This window comes from Galeopterus variegatus, unplaced genomic scaffold, assembly GCF_000696425.1.
Source record: "Galeopterus variegatus unplaced genomic scaffold, G_variegatus-3.0.2 Scaffold318, whole genome shotgun sequence".
NCBI classification, from domain to species: domain Eukaryota; kingdom Metazoa; phylum Chordata; class Mammalia; order Dermoptera; family Cynocephalidae; genus Galeopterus; species Galeopterus variegatus.
Window position 1 is genome coordinate 505419 of NW_007726429.1, and position 16910 is coordinate 522328.

Consider the following 16910-nt stretch of genomic DNA (forward strand, 5'->3'; position numbering starts at 1 on the left):
AAATGTTGCAACCCCTATGGAAAATGGTTTGGAGGTTCCTCAAACAGTTGCAGATAGATCTACCATATGACCCAGCTATCCCACTGCTGGGAATATATCCAAAGGAATGGAAATCATCAAGTCGAAGGTATACTTGTTTCCCAATGTTCATTGCAGCACTCTTCACAATAGCCAAGAGCTGGAATCAGCCCAAATGTCCATCATCGGATGAGTGGATACGGAAAATGTGGTATATCTACACAATGGAATACTACTCAGCTATAAAAACGAGTGAAATACTGCCATTTGCAACAACATGGATGGACCTTGAGAGAATTATATTAAGTGAAACTAGTCAGGCAGAGAAAAAGAAATAGCACATGTTCTCACTTATTGGTGGGCGCTAAAAATAAATAAATAAATTCACTCACACACTCACACACACACACAAAACCGGGGTGGGGGGGAAGAAGATATAACAACTACAGTTTTTTGAAGTTGTTACAAGGAAACGGAAAGGACATTGTTGGGTGGGAGGGGGGAGAGGGTGGATGGACGGAGGTTTCAGTAATGGGCCATAGTAATCAACCACATTGTATATCGACAAAATAAAAATTTAAAAGAAAAAAAAAAGGAGTTGGAGTAGTAATCTAGTTAGATTTAGATTTTGAAAACTTATGTTAAACAATTTAAAAAATTATTTCTTTAGTGTATATCAGACATTGATTATAAAAGATTCATAAGTAGAAATGCATTCCCTAAATATGTGTAAATCAATTTTACGAAGATACAAAAATATTTGCTCTTGAAAGAATATTTGATAACAAGAAAATAAGCACCTCCCCCCGCCGCACCAAATTATCTGGAGTCCTGTCACCCAAGGCTAACCCTATTCTTAGATTCCTTCTGTCTTTCCTTTTTAATGCCAAAATGATTATTTTTTAAAAGAATAGTTATAATCATGCATTATATACAATTTGTCATTCTGTGCTTATCATTCCATAAATATTTTTCCATGTTATTAATAGTTTTATGACTATTAAATAGTTGAGTCATTACTTACTGAACAATCCCTATTGGGATCTGACCTTTGTGTTATAACATCACATTCTAACCAACTGAACTAACCGGCCAGTCGCCTACCTTTTTTTACTTGATAAGCTGTGTCATATTTTGATCCTCATAATTTAGATGATAAATCTGCTTTGACTTTTCATTGGGACTTCACAGTCACACTGTGGTCAAATAGATTCTCTTTCTTAATTGTGTTAATTACTGTGTATGTTAGGTTTAAAGTTGGTGCAAGGGAACAACGTGTGCCCTGGAAGTTTTATTGCAACATTTAAAAGCATAATTCTAATTTTATATCAAAGTTTAGAATGTATTTTCAAAGTCGGAAATATTATATATTTTTAATAGGTTTATCAGAGGACTAGTTTTGGATCATGGTGCCCGTCATCCAAATATGAAGAAGCGAGTAGAAAATGCATTTATCCTTATTTGCAATGTATCACTGGAATACGAGAAAACGTATGTGTTAGTTTCTCTTTATAACTTTTGAAGTTGTTTTTCCTAAAAGTGCTTTTTAATTTCTTTCTGTCTTCCCAGATGTTTAGTGTAGACTCCTTCTTTTTCCTCTTTTTCTCCCTGCCTTTACTAGCTTGTTTTTTATTATCTTTTAGAGAGGTGAACTCTGGTTTCTTTTATAAGACTACAGAAGAGAAAGAGAAATTGGTAAAAGCTGAAAGAAAATTTATTGAAGATAGAGTACAAAAAATAATAGACCTGAAAGACAATGTTTGTGCTCAGTCCAATAAAGGATTTGTTGTCATTAATCAAAAGGTGAGAAAGTTAGTTTAGATTTTAATTATTTGCAAATGGTCTTCAGCATTTCTCAAAGTGTGGTCTGTGGACCCCTAGGAGTCCCTAAGACCCTTTCAGGTAGTCTCAGAGGTGAAAACTTTTTCATCATCATCATAATAATACCTTTAACATTATGTTGACATTTATAATGATGATGTAAAAGCAATAGTAATAGTTTTTAACAAGTATGATTTTTTTGATATTATATAACCATGGAGTGTGTCAACATTTGGAAACTTTACCTAATTCAGTGAACCAATATTTACTAACCAAGTAAAAAAATGCATAATATTATAAAATTATGCACGGATAAATAATACATTAAAAGTACAAGATAGATCAGTGGATTTTAATGTGAGAGAATATGAAAAGTTAAGTGACATGGTTCCATGTTCCATATTCCATATTGAAATTAACCTTTGAGAAACTACTACTTGTTGTGTTTTAGTATATTATCAAAGAATAACCAGTGACCTGAAAAGGCTATTAAAATATTTCTCCTTTCTAATATTTATCTGTGTGATCAAGATTTTCTTCATATATTTGAACCAAAACAACATTTCATACCAGACTGAATGCAGAAGAAGATATGAGAATCCACCTGTCTTCTATTAAGACAGACATTAAAGAGATTTGCGAAAAACAGTGTTACTGCTCTCACTATATATATTTTTGTTTTGGAAAGTATAGTAAATTTTCATTAAAAATGTTGGGCCGGCCCGTGGCTCACTCCGGAGAGTGTGGTGCTGATAACACCAAGGCCATGGGTTCGGATCCCATATAGGGATGGCCGGTTAGCTCACTGGGTGAGTGTGGTGCTGATAAAAATGTTATATATATTGTAACACAAGGATTTATTATTATTATTGGTGGATTAATATCTTAAAATTTTCTCAGTTTTAATTTATAAAATGATAAATATAGATACAGCTTACATAAACAAATCTCTTTGAGTTCTTAACTTTTTTTTTTTCTTATCAGTGTAACATCTTATATACTGGGAACCAAATAATAGCTTGGTTTGGGGAGTAGGGAGACGGAGTGAGAGCTTGTTACATCAGCACTTGAGGCAGTAACTGATAGTTACCCCCAAGGGGGCAACACCAGATGACTGCAAGGAGTGGAAAGAGCAAGCTCTGTACTCCATCCCCTTGTACCAAAAACCCATTTAATATTGAATCCTGAAATAGAGGACATTTCAGATATTAAACCGATAAGAACAGATACTATACATAATCTCAGCCAAAGGGCCAAGAAGCAATGTTAATTTTTGAGAGTGTACAGTGGTGCTGAAACCAAAAAGTTTGAGAAATATTTGTTTAACACATGCTTATAACTCTTACATTAATTTGATTATAGGGAATTGATCCATTTTCCTTAGATGCTCTTGCAAAACATGGAATAATAGCTCTTCGCAGAGCAAAAAGAAGAAATATGGAAAGGTAAGCTTACAGATAATTATGTACCCAAAGTTCTTTTTTTTTTTCTCCTTTTTGTCTTTTTTCGTGTCCGGCAACAGATTGCAACCCTCAGTATCGCGCCCGTACCGGACCGGGACCAGCAACGGGATCGCAACCCTCAGTGTTGCTCCCACACCTCGCTCAGCCAGTGAGCGGGAACCGGTCTGTATGTGGGATCCGAACCCTCGGCGGGAGCGCCACCGCGCTCCCAAGCGGCGCACTGTAGCAGTGCGCCACCGGGCCGGCCCTGTACCCAAAGTTCATAAACAGATTAAATTGAAATGATCTCATGTGTATTTCTTTTATATGTAAATTTCATTAAGCAAAATAGTAGCCTGTAAATTCCAAATTTTCTTAGTTTCAGTAAATAATTGAACTGTCAAAAATCAAGGTTGTTAACATACTTCAGAGTTTTGTTGACGTACGAGGAAGATTTTCATATTCTTAAAACATAAACCAAATGCAGGACTGCTTGATCTCACTTATATGTGGAATTGAAAAAAGTTGAATTTATACAAGTAGATAGTAGCATGGTGGTTACCAGGGGCTTGGGCAGTGAGACAGGGGAGGTAGTGTGGGGAAATGTTGGTTAAAGTTTACGAAATTTCGATTCAATAGGAGGAATGAGTTCAAGAGAGCTGTTATACAACATGGTGACTATAGTTAATAACAATATATTATATTCTTCAAAAATGTTGAGAGTAGATTTTAAGTGTTCTCACTTCAAAAATAACTATGTGAGGTAATGCATATGTTAATTGGCTTGATTTATCCTTTCCACAGTGTGTATATATTTGAGAACATCATGTTGTATGTGATAAATATATACAATTTTATTTTCCATTTAAAAAAAAATAAAACAAAAACCCCAAATGACAATATAGTACAGTGACAAGACAGTCTTCTGTGTTAGATATCTTTTCATCTTTAAGAAATCAGTCTTTATGTTTTCCATAACCAAAGCTACTGTGACAAATATGTAATTTCAGACTCTCTCTTGCTTGTGGTGGATTGGCTGTGAATTCTCTTGAAGATCTCACTGTAGATTGTTTGGGACATGCTGGTCTTGTATATGAGTATATGTTAGTGAGTATTTCTGTGAACAGGGGCTATAAAGTAACAACTAAGCCTTTTAAAAGAATATTTATTTATTATTATTATTTACTTTCTAATATGTTGCAGAGCAGTTGGGATGGATGGAGAGAGAGGAAGGGGCAGGGGGATAGAATGGAAGAACAAGAAGGGGAGAGAAGGGGCGTGGTTGAGGCCTGTGGTATCCCCTCATTCTGGCAGAGGAGCCCAAGGGGCTTCTGGTGGCAGCTCGGTCATGGCTGGGCTGGATGTGGATATAAGGGGGACATGGCTGAGGCCCTTGGCCTTCCCCACCCCAGCTTGGGAGCCTGGGGCGCTTCCAGCCTGGTGGATGTCATTGGGCTGGATGCAGACGTAGGAGGGGCATGGCTGAGGCCCTCAGTCCCCCTGCACCCCAGCTCACGTGCCCAGGGTGCTTCTGAAGGTGGCTCAGTGGTCATCGCTGGGCTGTATGCAGATGATAGGGAGGTGAGGTTGAAGCCCTCACCCCTCCACCCTGTCTTTTTTTTTTAAAGCTAAACCTTTTAATTCATGTTTTGCATTTTGAGGTCTAACTAATCCATAAGAAATACTTTATAATTTATTTACCTAAATGTTTGTGAGGAGTTTAAATATAACTTAACTACTTTTAAATATATCTTTGTTTAAAAGAAAAATTTTCTTGATAAGAAAAATTCATGTGAAGATTGGAATTCTAATATAAACTAGGTCTTGGTTTCATACTGACATTAACTACAGTGTATTAAAGTTCTATTTTCTTGTGTCATTCGTTAGGGTGAAGAAAAATTCACTTTTATCGAGGACTGTGTTAACCCTCGCTCTGTCACCTTGTTGGTTAGAGGACCAAATAAGCATACTCTCACACAAATCAAGGATGCCATAAGAGATGGACTTCGTGCCATCAAAAATGCCATTGAAGATGGTAAGCTCTTTTTTAGTGATGAATATCAACTCACATTTTTTTTTTTTAATTTTATTATTATTTTTTTTTAAAAGATGACCGGTAAGGGGATCTTAACCCTTGACTTGGTGTTGTCAGCACCACGCTCAGCCAGTGAGCTAACCGGCCATCCCTATATGGGATCCGAACCCGGGGCCTTGGTGTTATCAGCACCGCACTCTCCCGAGTGAGCCACAGGCCGGCCCACACTTTTTTTTTTTTAAGTAATAAATCTGTCATGGCATGTGTGGTAAAAGATATGAATGATTACTGTTTTCTCTCTTTTTTTTTCATTTTGTCTCATTTATTTATTAGTTCTCTTTTATACTTTTTTTGTCTTACTTTTTTTTTTTTTTTTCATCTTTTTTGTGATCGGTAAGGGGATCGCAACCCTTGGCTTGGTGTCACCCGCACCGCGCTCAGCCAGTGAGCGCACCGGCCATCCCTATATAGGATCCGAACCCGCAGCGGGAGCGCCACTGTGCACACTAGTGCCGCACTCTCCCGAGTGCGCCACAGGGTCGGCCCTTTTTGTCTTACTTTTTATTAGTTTTTTGATTGTGTTTTCTCATTTCACTTTGGACGATTGATATTTCAGATTATAAAGGTTTTTCCTCTGGAATATTTTTAATAGTATGCTACCCTTTTAATTAACTTCTGTTTATGAAATAAAAAAGCATTTAATTTAATGCTATCATGTCATTTTTTATTTTTAGGAATTTAATTTTAAAACAACGAAAAAGCTTTTGCAGCTTAGAAGTCATTCCCTCAGGTGCAGTGTAATTTTAAGAAAGATTAGGAAAGAAAATTAGCATTTATTATTTATTATTTATAACCAACCTCCTTTTCAAAGGAGTTAGTGTAGATAATTCAATAAAAACACAGATATTTAAAATAGAATAATAGGCACATGAAAAGATGCTCAACTTCATTAGTCACTAGGGAAATGAAAATCAAAATGACAAAGAGATACCATTTCACAACCTCTAGGATGACTATAACAAAAAAGCTGGACAATAATAAGTTTTGTTGAAGATGTGGAGAAATCGGAATCCTAATGCATTGCTGGTGAACTGTTGGAACTGTTGGAAGACCGGCAGCTCCTGAAAAAGTTAAACATAGAATTACTATATGAACCAGCAAATCCACTGTTGGGTATAGACACAAGAAAGTTGAAAACATATAACATATAAACACAAAATATATAAACATAAAAATTTGTACACCAATGTTCATTGCAGTATTATTCTCTATAGCCAAATAGTGGAAACAATCCACATATCCATTAGCTGATGAATGGATAAACAAAATGTGGTATATCCATATGGTGGAGTATTATTCAACCACAAATTTTAAAAAGTACTAATATGTATTACAACATGAACTTTGAAAACATTATGTTAAGCCAAAGAATCCAGACACAGAAGGCCACATATTATATGATTCCATTTATGTGAAAAGTCCAGGAAAGGCAAATCCATACAGATAAAAAGTAGGTTAGTGGTTGCTAAGGACTAGGGGAAGGGGAGAATAGGGAGTGATTGCTAATAGGCACAGGGGTTTTTTTGAGCGGGGGGATGATGAAAATGTTCTAGAATTAGATAGGGGTGATGTTTGCACAATCTTGTGAACATACTTAAAACAACTGAAAAGTATACTTTAAGAGGCTGAATTTTGTGGTATGTGAATTATATTTCAAAAAATAGAGTAATAAGAAACATTATAAACAATGGTCAGATTTGTCTGATAAGCAACAACATAGAAATGAAAAAATGGTAAAATAAAAGTTGAAGTGAAAAATTAGAACCTAGAAAAAAAGAATGTAAATATAGCAGACATAAGAATCACTATTAATATTTAAGTTGCCAGAATACAAAGAAATACACTCAGTTATATAGATTTCATTATTGAAAAGCAGAAAACACATCAGTTCCTAAGTGGAAATAATATGGGCTTTATATAAGGGGCACTGCCTACTTTTTGTAGTCACTTTTGATGAAAGCTAGCAGTATTTTCAACAGGATTAACATATATGATCCAGGCATGAAGCCTGTGGTAGTTCAATCTAATTCTTAGAATTTATAATAAATGAAAGAATTAATGGACTGTTTTTTAAAAACCATTTCAACCACTTATGTATTTTTAAAAAAACAATTTTATTGAGGTATCATTGACATATAATGAACTGCACATATTTATAGTGTATACCCACAACCAACATCTTAATCAAGATATTGAACATATCCATCATCCCAAAAAGTTTCCTCCATGCCTCTTGGTAATTCTTCCCTCCTGCCTCTCCCCATGCCATCCTATCCCCAGGCAACCGCTGATCTGCTTTTTGTCACTGGTGATGAGTTTGTATTTTCTAACATTTTATATGAATGGAATAATACAGTATGTATTCTTTTTTTGATCTGGCTTCTTTTACATAGAGATAATTAGTTTGAAATTCATTGAAGGTATTGTTATGTTATTATATCTATCAATAGTTGATTTTGTTTTTATTGCTAAATGATATTCCATTGTGTGAATATAGTAGTCTTCTCTTATCCTCTGGGGATACATTCCAGGTTCCCCAGTGGATACTTGAAACCATGGCTAGTACCCAACCCTATATGTGCTATTTTTTTTCCATACATGCATATCTATAATAAAGTTAAATTTATAACTTAGGCACAGTAAGAGATTAATGACAATAACTAATAATAAAATAGAATAATATACTGTAATAAAAGTTATGTGAATATGTTCTCTCCCTTCCTCCCTCTCTCAAAATATCTTACTATACTGTACTCACCTTGGTTGATTGCAGGTAAATGAAACTGCAGAAAGTGAAACTGCACATAAGGGGGGAGTACTATATACTACATTTATTCATTCATCTGTTGATGGATATTTGGTTATTTACTGTTCTCAGCTATTACAGATAAAGCTGCTATGAACATTTGTGTGTAAATCTTTTTATCGACATGTGTATGTTTTCATTTCTCTTGGGTAAATGCCTAGGAATGCAATGGCTATGGTGGGTCTATGTTTAACTTTTTAGAAACTGCCAAACTGTTTTGCAAACTACCATTATACACCCACCAGCAGTGTATGAGAGTTCTGATTGGTTGGCCTCCTCACAAATACTTCATATGGTCAGTTGTTTTAACTTTAGCCTTTTAAAAATTAAACAAATGAACAAACTGTGGTTTTAATTTACATTAAAAATTAAGAACTGTGGTTTTAGTTTGCAGTTTCCTAATGATCATTGATGTTGAGCATCTTTTCATGTGATTATTTCCTATCCATATATGAGGGGTCTTCAAAAAGTTCATAGAAATATCATTTGAACTTTTAATTCCATTTTTCCACAAACCTTTTGAAGGACCGTTGTATCTCTGCTGAAGTTTCTGTTCACATCTTTTGGCCTTTAAAAAAACTGGGTTGTTTGTTTTCTTATTGTTGAGTTTGAGAGTTCTTTGTATATTCTGGATACAAATGCTTTTTCAGATATATGATCTGCAGATTTTTCTTCTTCTCTGTGGCTTATTCTGTTATTCTCTTAACAGTGTCTTTCAAAGAGTTCTTAATTTCGATGAAGCCGAATTTATTAATTTTTCTTTCTTGGGTTATGCTTTTGGTGTGGTATCTAAGAAATCTTTAGCTAACCTAGGGTCCCCAAAATTTTCTTCTATGTTTTCTTCTAGAAGTGTTATAGTCTTAAGTTTTACATTTAGGTCTATGATTCATTTTAAGTTAATATTTGTATATGGTGCAAGGTATGGATCCAACTTCATTTTTTCATATATAGGTATCAAATTGTTTCAGCCCTGTTTCATCACTATTGAAAATCATTTGTCCATATTTGTGTGGTTCTATTTCTGTGCTCTTTATTCTGTTCCATTGATCTATTTGTTGTAATGTTAATACCATACTGTCTTGATTGCTATAGCCTTGTAAGTCTTGAAATTAGTAGTGTTAACCTTCACAATTTTGTTGTTTTTCAGGTTATTTTGATTATTCTAGGTTCTTTGCATTTCCATATGATTTTAGAATCAGCTTGTCAATTTCTACCAGGAAGGCTGCTGGGATTTGGATTGGAACTTCGTTTAATCTTTAGATCAATTTGGGGATAATCATGATCTTAATATTGAGTTTTGTAACTCATGAACATGATATTTCTCTCCATTTATTTTGGGCCCTCTTGAATTTATCTCAGCAATTCTGTGGTTTTTTGTATATGAGTTTCAGACACTTTTTCTTTCATCAGATTTGTCCTCATGTATTTCATATATTTTGATGCTATTGTATATGGTACTTTAAAAGTTTCAATTTCTGATTGTTAGTTACTAGCATGTAAATATATAGTTGATTTTTGTATATGGATCTTGAATTCTCCAATTTTGCTAAACTCACTTATTAGTTCTAGTACCTTTATTACAGATTTTGTTGAATTGTCTATATAAATGATCGTGTTGTCTGCTAATACAGACAGTTCTACTTTTCCTTTCTAACCTGGATCTTTTATTTCTTTTCCCCCTTATTTCATGTGCTAGAACCTCCAATATAAATTTGAATGGAAATGATGAAGATAGTGGGCACCCTTTCTTTGTTCCTGATCTCAGAGGGAAAGTATTTGGCCTTTCTCCATTACGTATGATATTAACTGTAGGTTTTTATCAGGTTGAGGAAGTTCTCTTCGATGCCTAGGTTGGTGAGACATTTTTTTTTAAAAAAATAAAGAATAGGTGTTGGATTTTTTAAATACTTTTTCTGCATCTATTGAGATGATCATGAGCTAAATTTGGTTTGTTTTTGGTGGTTTTATTGGAACACAGTCATACCCATTTGTTTATGTGGCTATTTTTGTGTTGCACTGACAGAGTTGAATAGTTGCAAAATAAATGGTGTGACCCACAGAGCCTTAAATATTTATTAACTGGCTTTTAGCAGAGCCTTAAATATTTATTAACTGGCTTTTTGCAGAAAGTTTGCTAACCTCCAATCTAAGTTTTCAACTTTATTGGCATAAAGTTGTTCATAATATTCCTTTATTATCCTTTTTAATATCTATAGAATCTGTAGTGATGTTACTTTTCTCATTTCTGACATTTGTCATTTTTATTTCATGAATTTTTGCCTTGATCTTTATTATTTCCTTTCTTCTGTTTAGGTTTCATTTGCTGTTCCTTTTCTTGCTTCTTAAGGTGGAAGCTGAGGTCATTGGTTTGAGAACTTTCTCCTTTTCTAATATAGGTGTTTAGTGATCTGAATTTCTCTATAAGTACTACTTTAGTGTCATCCCACAAATTTTGATATATTGTGTTTTCACAGGTGAATGGGATCAGGGAAGTTTTCAAAGGTACTAGTAATTGGTTTTTAAGCTGGGTGTTAGGTACATTTGTTTATTTGTACATTTATTCTTTATACCTTATACATATAAATATTCTGAGTGTATTCCATATTTAACAAGGAACTTTTTAAAAAGTATGAATGGGAGATAAGGATGTAATCACCTTGTGGGTAAACAACTCTTTGAGCAATTATATTGTGAAGTAAAGCAGAGAAAGGGGGTAGTAATTTTAAAATCATGGGAGATAACAGGAGAGATTATTTTTGTATATTTTGTTTTAAACATGGGTGATTCTAAAGCAAGTTTACTGATTCAAGGAAGAGTCATAAGCTTTATAAAACCATATAAGCAGATGTAAGAGTCATATCGTGATGTGAAAATTGATGTGCTTAACTGGAGTTCTTGACTTAGAATAATTAGACCACCTACATTTCTTATCAGATAGCAGTTTGGGTTTTGCTCTAGTACAGAAAACAAGTACTTCATTGAGTCCCAAGAATTCCATACCAAAATTGTGGCCAAATTATCTTGGCCTAAAACATTTTCAAATCAGATATTATAATCAGTTACCTGACACTTTAAATAATAAATAACTACTTCTTAAATGTCATCATAAAAGAGTAAGATAAAGGTGAAAGAAATGTATACTGTTATTTTCCAGAGAATAAAGAATGAATAAATGGTTTCTAGGCAGTTATCTGTACCTTACTTAATTATTTAATGGTATATAACCTCAGGATGCTTCATAAGACAACTGAGTAATTACTGAGCTGGGCATTTTATTTTTTTTTATTTCTGTATCTATCTAAATACATTTTAGAGGTAGGCAAGATAATAGAATACACTGGAATAGCTAATTGCTTTTTTCTCTGCATGGCATGTGCTTGCCAATCATTATTTGTCCTCCCATAGGTTGTGTGGTTCCAGGGGCTGGTGCAGTTGAAGTGGCAATAGCTGAAGCTCTTGTTAGGTACAAGCACAGTCTAAAAGGAAGAGCTCGTCTTGGAGTCCAGGCTTTTGCTGATGCCTTACTCATTATTCCCAAGGTATGGCTATCCCAATGGCCAAATAACAACTGGCTAGACATAAAAGTGTTTAACTGCAAATTGTCTAGAATAGAAAGACAGGTATTTATTGGCATTTCCTTATACAGTTTTCTCTTAGACATTTTACCACTAAAGCAGGGAAACTTTTGGGATAACAGCTCAGAATCCTTGTAGAACCTTCATGAAATGGTCAAATTACCCCCTTGCTTCCTTTTCCAAGCTCCAAAAGTTGAAGTAGCTCCAAAAGTTTCTTTCAGAAATGGTTCATAGTAAAGAAGTTTAGAACTTAAAATTTAATTCTATTTTACTGTAGATCTTTATTTATTTTATTTTTTTATTTTTTTTATTTTTTTTTGTCTTTTTCCGTGTCCGGCAACGGATTGCAACCCTCAGTGTTGCCCCCGTACCAGACCGGGGACCGGCAACCGGATTGCAACCCTCAGTGTTGCTCCCGCGCCTCGCTCAGCCAGTGAGCGGGAACCGGTCTGTATGTGGGATCCGAACCCTCGGGCGGGAGCGCCGCCACGCTTCCCAAGCGGCGCACTTATCCAGTGCGCCACCAGGCCGGCCCAAGTAGATATTTATTTTGTTGTTGGTATCCAAACTGCCATCACTTTACATTGTGGAAAGTGAGGATTTGGGCTGTTTAGTATTCCCAAATACTAGCTTGCATTTGTCATTGTCAAATATAATTCTAGAAAAGGAGAGGAACCAGATTTTTTCCATTTTTTTAGTGACCAAGGGACAGAGAACTACCAGTTTTTTCTCTTTGCCTTAATTTGGCTGTGACCACTTAGAAGCACAGAAAACTACTTCAAATATGCTGTTCCATGAATGAAAACATCGCTAACAATGCCAGCAAAGTCTCTTTGATAATTGCTGTTAAAATTATCCATAATTTGTAGAATCTTTGTGAATACGATATGTATTTTTTTCTTCCCCCAAAGCAGCAAAGTCAGTAAGCAATGATCCTGTTGTTGACACAAATTGGTAACCCCACTATACATTGATGGTACCTTTTTCCTCATCAGCCGATGGTTTGGGACCATTTGGAAGTGAGCCTGGTTTGGAGTGTACATATCTTTATCCCTGTTGCCACAGATCACGACTTTCCTCCTAAAGATAAGGGGCACAAAGGTGCTGCAAGTATGCTGGCTTTCTTCATCAAGTGCCTAGGAAAAACTGGAGGATGTGTAGCTAGAGGGACTAGAGGAAACAAGAATACTATTCTATTTCCTTCCACATTAAGAAAAAAATCTTTCGTAAGGAGGGAAATTAATGTAATGGGGTAGGAGTGGGGGAGCTCTAATGTTCTCATAATTTAGTGTGATGTGCATAGGGGAAACACTTAAGTAAATATAAAAACTACTAGATAGACACAATAATAATTTGATTTACATTAAGAATGGAATTTTTCAAAAGGAGATAATGACTGTATTATGGATGAGTTATTACAAGACTAAAGGGTACTGCTTTATTTCTATATTTGATATTCATGTGTGTGCTTGAAAGCATTTCATACATGTATTTATTATTTTTTTAAATTCATTAAGGTTCTTGCTCAGAATTCTGGTTATGACCTACAAGAAACAATAGTAAAAGTTCAAGCTGAGCATTCAGAATCAAAACAACTTGTTGGCATAGATTTGAATACAGGTAAGAAAATGAAGAAAAGTTAGCTGCTTAATAAAGAAAGAGGTTATTCTTCAGTGATCCAGATCTTATAGTAAAGGGGTGGAGGTTTGAATGACTTTAATATTTAAATTTTGGTGACTTTAGTTTACCTTTGAACTTTTAAAAAGAATATATTTATTATTTGCTTCTTAGGATCCACACAGAGCAAAACAAATGCAAATACCTGCTCTTGAGAGCTTATGTTGTAGTGGGGGAAGGCAGGGAGTAAATCATAACCTTAGTAAATAACTGCATTTAGCATTTTAGAACGTAATACATTCTTTGAAAAAAATTAAAGAGCAGTATAAGGATGATCATGAGTGCTAGTACAGGAAGGTGGGGAGGGAGTTGCAATTAAAGAGATTGATCAGGGTAGGCCTCATTGAGAAGATGGCTATTGATCAGGGTGGGCCTCAATGAGAAGATTTCTGTTGAAAACAGTGAAGGAAGTGAGGAAGTTAGCCATGTGGGAACTGGGGATAAGTGTTCCAGGGAGAGGAAATGGCTGGTGCAAAAGCCAGTGTCTGATGTTTTTGAGGAGGAGAAAGGAGGTCAGAGAGTTGATAGAAGGTGAGATCATGCAGGGGCATGTGGGCCAGTCTAAGGACTTTGGTTTTTAGTGTAGTAGAATAGGGAACACTTTTGAACAGAGGTGTGACTTTGTCTAATTATGTTTGAAAGGATCACTCTTGTTACTCTCCGCTCTGTGGAGAGGAGTTAATTGAACAGCTAGATGGTCGGAATTGCCATTAACTGCACTGGAGAAGAATGTATGTAGAGCAGGTTGTGGGCGAGGGGACATCAGCATTCAGTTTTGGCAGAGACAAGTTTGAAGTGTCTGTAGTCTTTCAGGTAAAGTAGTCAGTTGGAGATATGGAGCCAAAGCTCAAGAAAGAGGTCTGGATTGGAGATAAAAACTTGAGAGTCATCAGGGTGTATATGGTTTAAACCTAGGAGACTAGATAAGATCACTTAGGGAGTACATGTAGAGAGAAAAGAGAAGAATCTAGGACTGAACCTTTAGGTACTCTAACATTAAGAGCTCAGGGAGGAAAAGGAGGAACCAGGAAAGTTAACAGAAAAAAGAGCCACTAGTGCAAAAGAAAGAAAACCAGGGGAGTATGGTGTCCTGGAAGACAAGTGAAGAAAGAATAGCCAGGAGGGTGTGATCAACTGTGTTAAGTGCTTCTCATAGATGAAGCCTGAGAATCAACTGTTGGATTTAACAGCATAAAGGTCATTGATGACCTTGGTAAAAGTACTTTTGGTAGTATACTAAATATTATTAGACTATACCAATCAATATTAATAGAATATATCAAGATTGTAGTATTAAAATGGTTTTTGCAGGTGAACCAATGGTAGCCGCAGATGCAGGAATTTGGGATAATTATTGTGTGAAAAAACAACTTCTTCACTCTTGGTAAGTTTGCACTAACATAAAGAGAAAGGCTTCTAGGGGTATAATTGGTCACATTCAATTTTCTATTACTTTTGTAACCCTACAGTGGAGAAATTATGAAGTGTGAAAAGGTACGTATCCAGTTAAAACTACCGTCTGTCATTTTATAGTCCCTTCTATATTTTAGTTCTAGCAATTTAAGTTATAGGAAAGGGTAATTGCATTGTTTATTTAAGGGGAAAGGGAAAGAGGAAATTTTATTGAAATAGTACCAGATGCATAGTAGGGAAAATCAAATGATGTGCTAAAAATAAGCTCCATTTTGCTGGAATATGAATTTTGCTTCCACCTTATCAGCAAAAGAGTTCAAACTAGAATGCAAGGGGTTACATTTGTATTATAGTAGTTTTGTCTCATAAAATCTCACACTAACATCATTGAAGAACAAAGTACCCTTTATAGCTGAAGGGTTGGGGGGCTGAAGATTTTGGGGGGCTGGGGAGTTACAGGGAAGGTAAGGGTAGACTATTAGGCTTTACTCACCTTCTTATGTTTTTCCTTAGCACTGTGATTGCCACCAACATTCTCCTGGTTGATGAAATTATGCGAGCTGGGATGTCTTCTCTCAGAGGGTGATTAAATTCAAAATCAATTCTTCCAGAAGATGGGATTTAGTACACCTTACATCCAACTACTGTTGTATAGCCTGAGCCATTCTTAATTTTCACTCAGTAAATGCGGTTTATATCTTTTGATCTTAACAGTTTCAAAAATATTTTATCAAAGTGTAAAGAACAGGGCTGGCCTGGTGGCACACTGGAGAGTACGCCACTTGGGAGCGTGGCGGCGCTCCCACCGAGGGTTCGGATCCCATGTGGAGACCAGTTCCCGCTCGCTGGCTGAGCATGGTGCGGGCGCGACACCGAGGGTTGTGATCCCGTTACCGGTCAGTAAAAAAGACAAAAAGGAAAAAAAAAAGTGTAAAGAACACAAATATTTTCACAGTAAAGTAATAGTAATGAAAGTATTTTCCCTAAGAGCTCTAACTCCCCACCCTTTATTGTATGCTATTACAGTTTTTATAAAATAGAATATGTTATGGTTATTAGATTTTTGGGGCAACTTCTATCAAATTAAGGAGCACAGGTTTTGGAGCACCTAAATTAATTTTTACCTTATCAAAGGGTATAAATATAGTAGGACACAATGTTTTGTTTCCTCTCAAAATTCCTTCAGTAGTTCCTTGCTGCCACTCTTTCATCTTATAAATATGGCATCACTTTAGTGAGTATAGTATAGTGTGAGTACAGCTTTGTGTTACATTGATTTAAAATACTCAATTATTTTATATATAGTTTATTATGTTTTACCTGGCTCTTTTGCAACTTACGCTACTGTGCCAGCTCTTGTAGCTCTCTGACTAGATGGTGAGATAGAACAGGTCTCATCTGGAAAAGCGGGGAGTGTTGGCACCAATACTGGGAAAATAGTTGTTTTTGGCTTCAGGTGCAACTGTTTTGTATAGGTATTGTAGCAATATCTTTCCTGTTTGAAAGGCTAGTATTAATTTATTTTACTTTTTATTATTATTAGGCTCCTTGTGTTTAATTTCTTTCCATGGATGCAGGTTGATAAGAGATTAAAATACGGCAGGTGCATTAATGGAACTTCAGCCTTTTTATGCATAGAATTTAAGAAGGTTCCTTTAACAATTTAATGCCCATAATTTTATAGCCTGTTTTTTTCCACTTAATATGTTGTCAGCATCTTTCCAAGTCAATAATAACACTTCTAAACTATTATTTATTTATGGTTATATGACATTTCATTGTATGGCTGTACTGAAATTTATTTTACTAATTCTGTTTTTAATTTATTTCCATTATAAACAAAGAGCTCCTTTTTAAGTTTCTGTCTTTATTCCATAGGCAGGCCTTTTAAAACGGGCATACTGTGCACATTGCCAGACTTTTTCTGTGTACAATGTTTAAATTATGAAATATTTTAAATATACCAAAAAGACAGAAAACATAATAAACACCTTTGTATGCTCTACCTAGCTTTAACAAATAGTAACATTTTGCCATGTTTGCTTCAGCTTTTGTTTAAAGAA

The 16910-nt window shown here is 35.3% G+C and overlaps 1 protein-coding gene across 3 annotated transcripts in view; it reads left to right on the forward strand.

The window, feature by feature from the left end:
• Positions 1-15594, forward strand: part of LOC103586196 (T-complex protein 1 subunit zeta-2) — a 36940-nt gene extending 21346 nt beyond the window's left edge. Inside the window, exons 5-13 of one of the 3 annotated variants that reach the window (XM_008567399.1) lie at positions 1399-1509; positions 1662-1821; positions 3202-3284; positions 4292-4388; positions 5169-5316; positions 11588-11721; positions 13275-13377; positions 14746-14818; positions 15361-15594. In XM_008567399.1, the coding sequence (XP_008565621.1) occupies positions 1399-1509; positions 1662-1821; positions 3202-3284; positions 4292-4388; positions 5169-5316; positions 11588-11721; positions 13275-13377; positions 14746-14818; positions 15361-15433 (982 nt within the window). In that variant the 3' untranslated portion in view covers positions 15434-15594. The remainder of the gene's footprint in view (positions 1-1398; positions 1510-1661; positions 1822-3201; positions 3285-4291; positions 4389-5168; positions 5317-11587; positions 11722-13274; positions 13378-14745; positions 14819-15360) is intronic. The other 2 variants (XM_008567396.1, XM_008567397.1) reach the window with 2 other exon arrangements.
• Positions 15595-16910: the final 1316 nt, after the last annotated feature.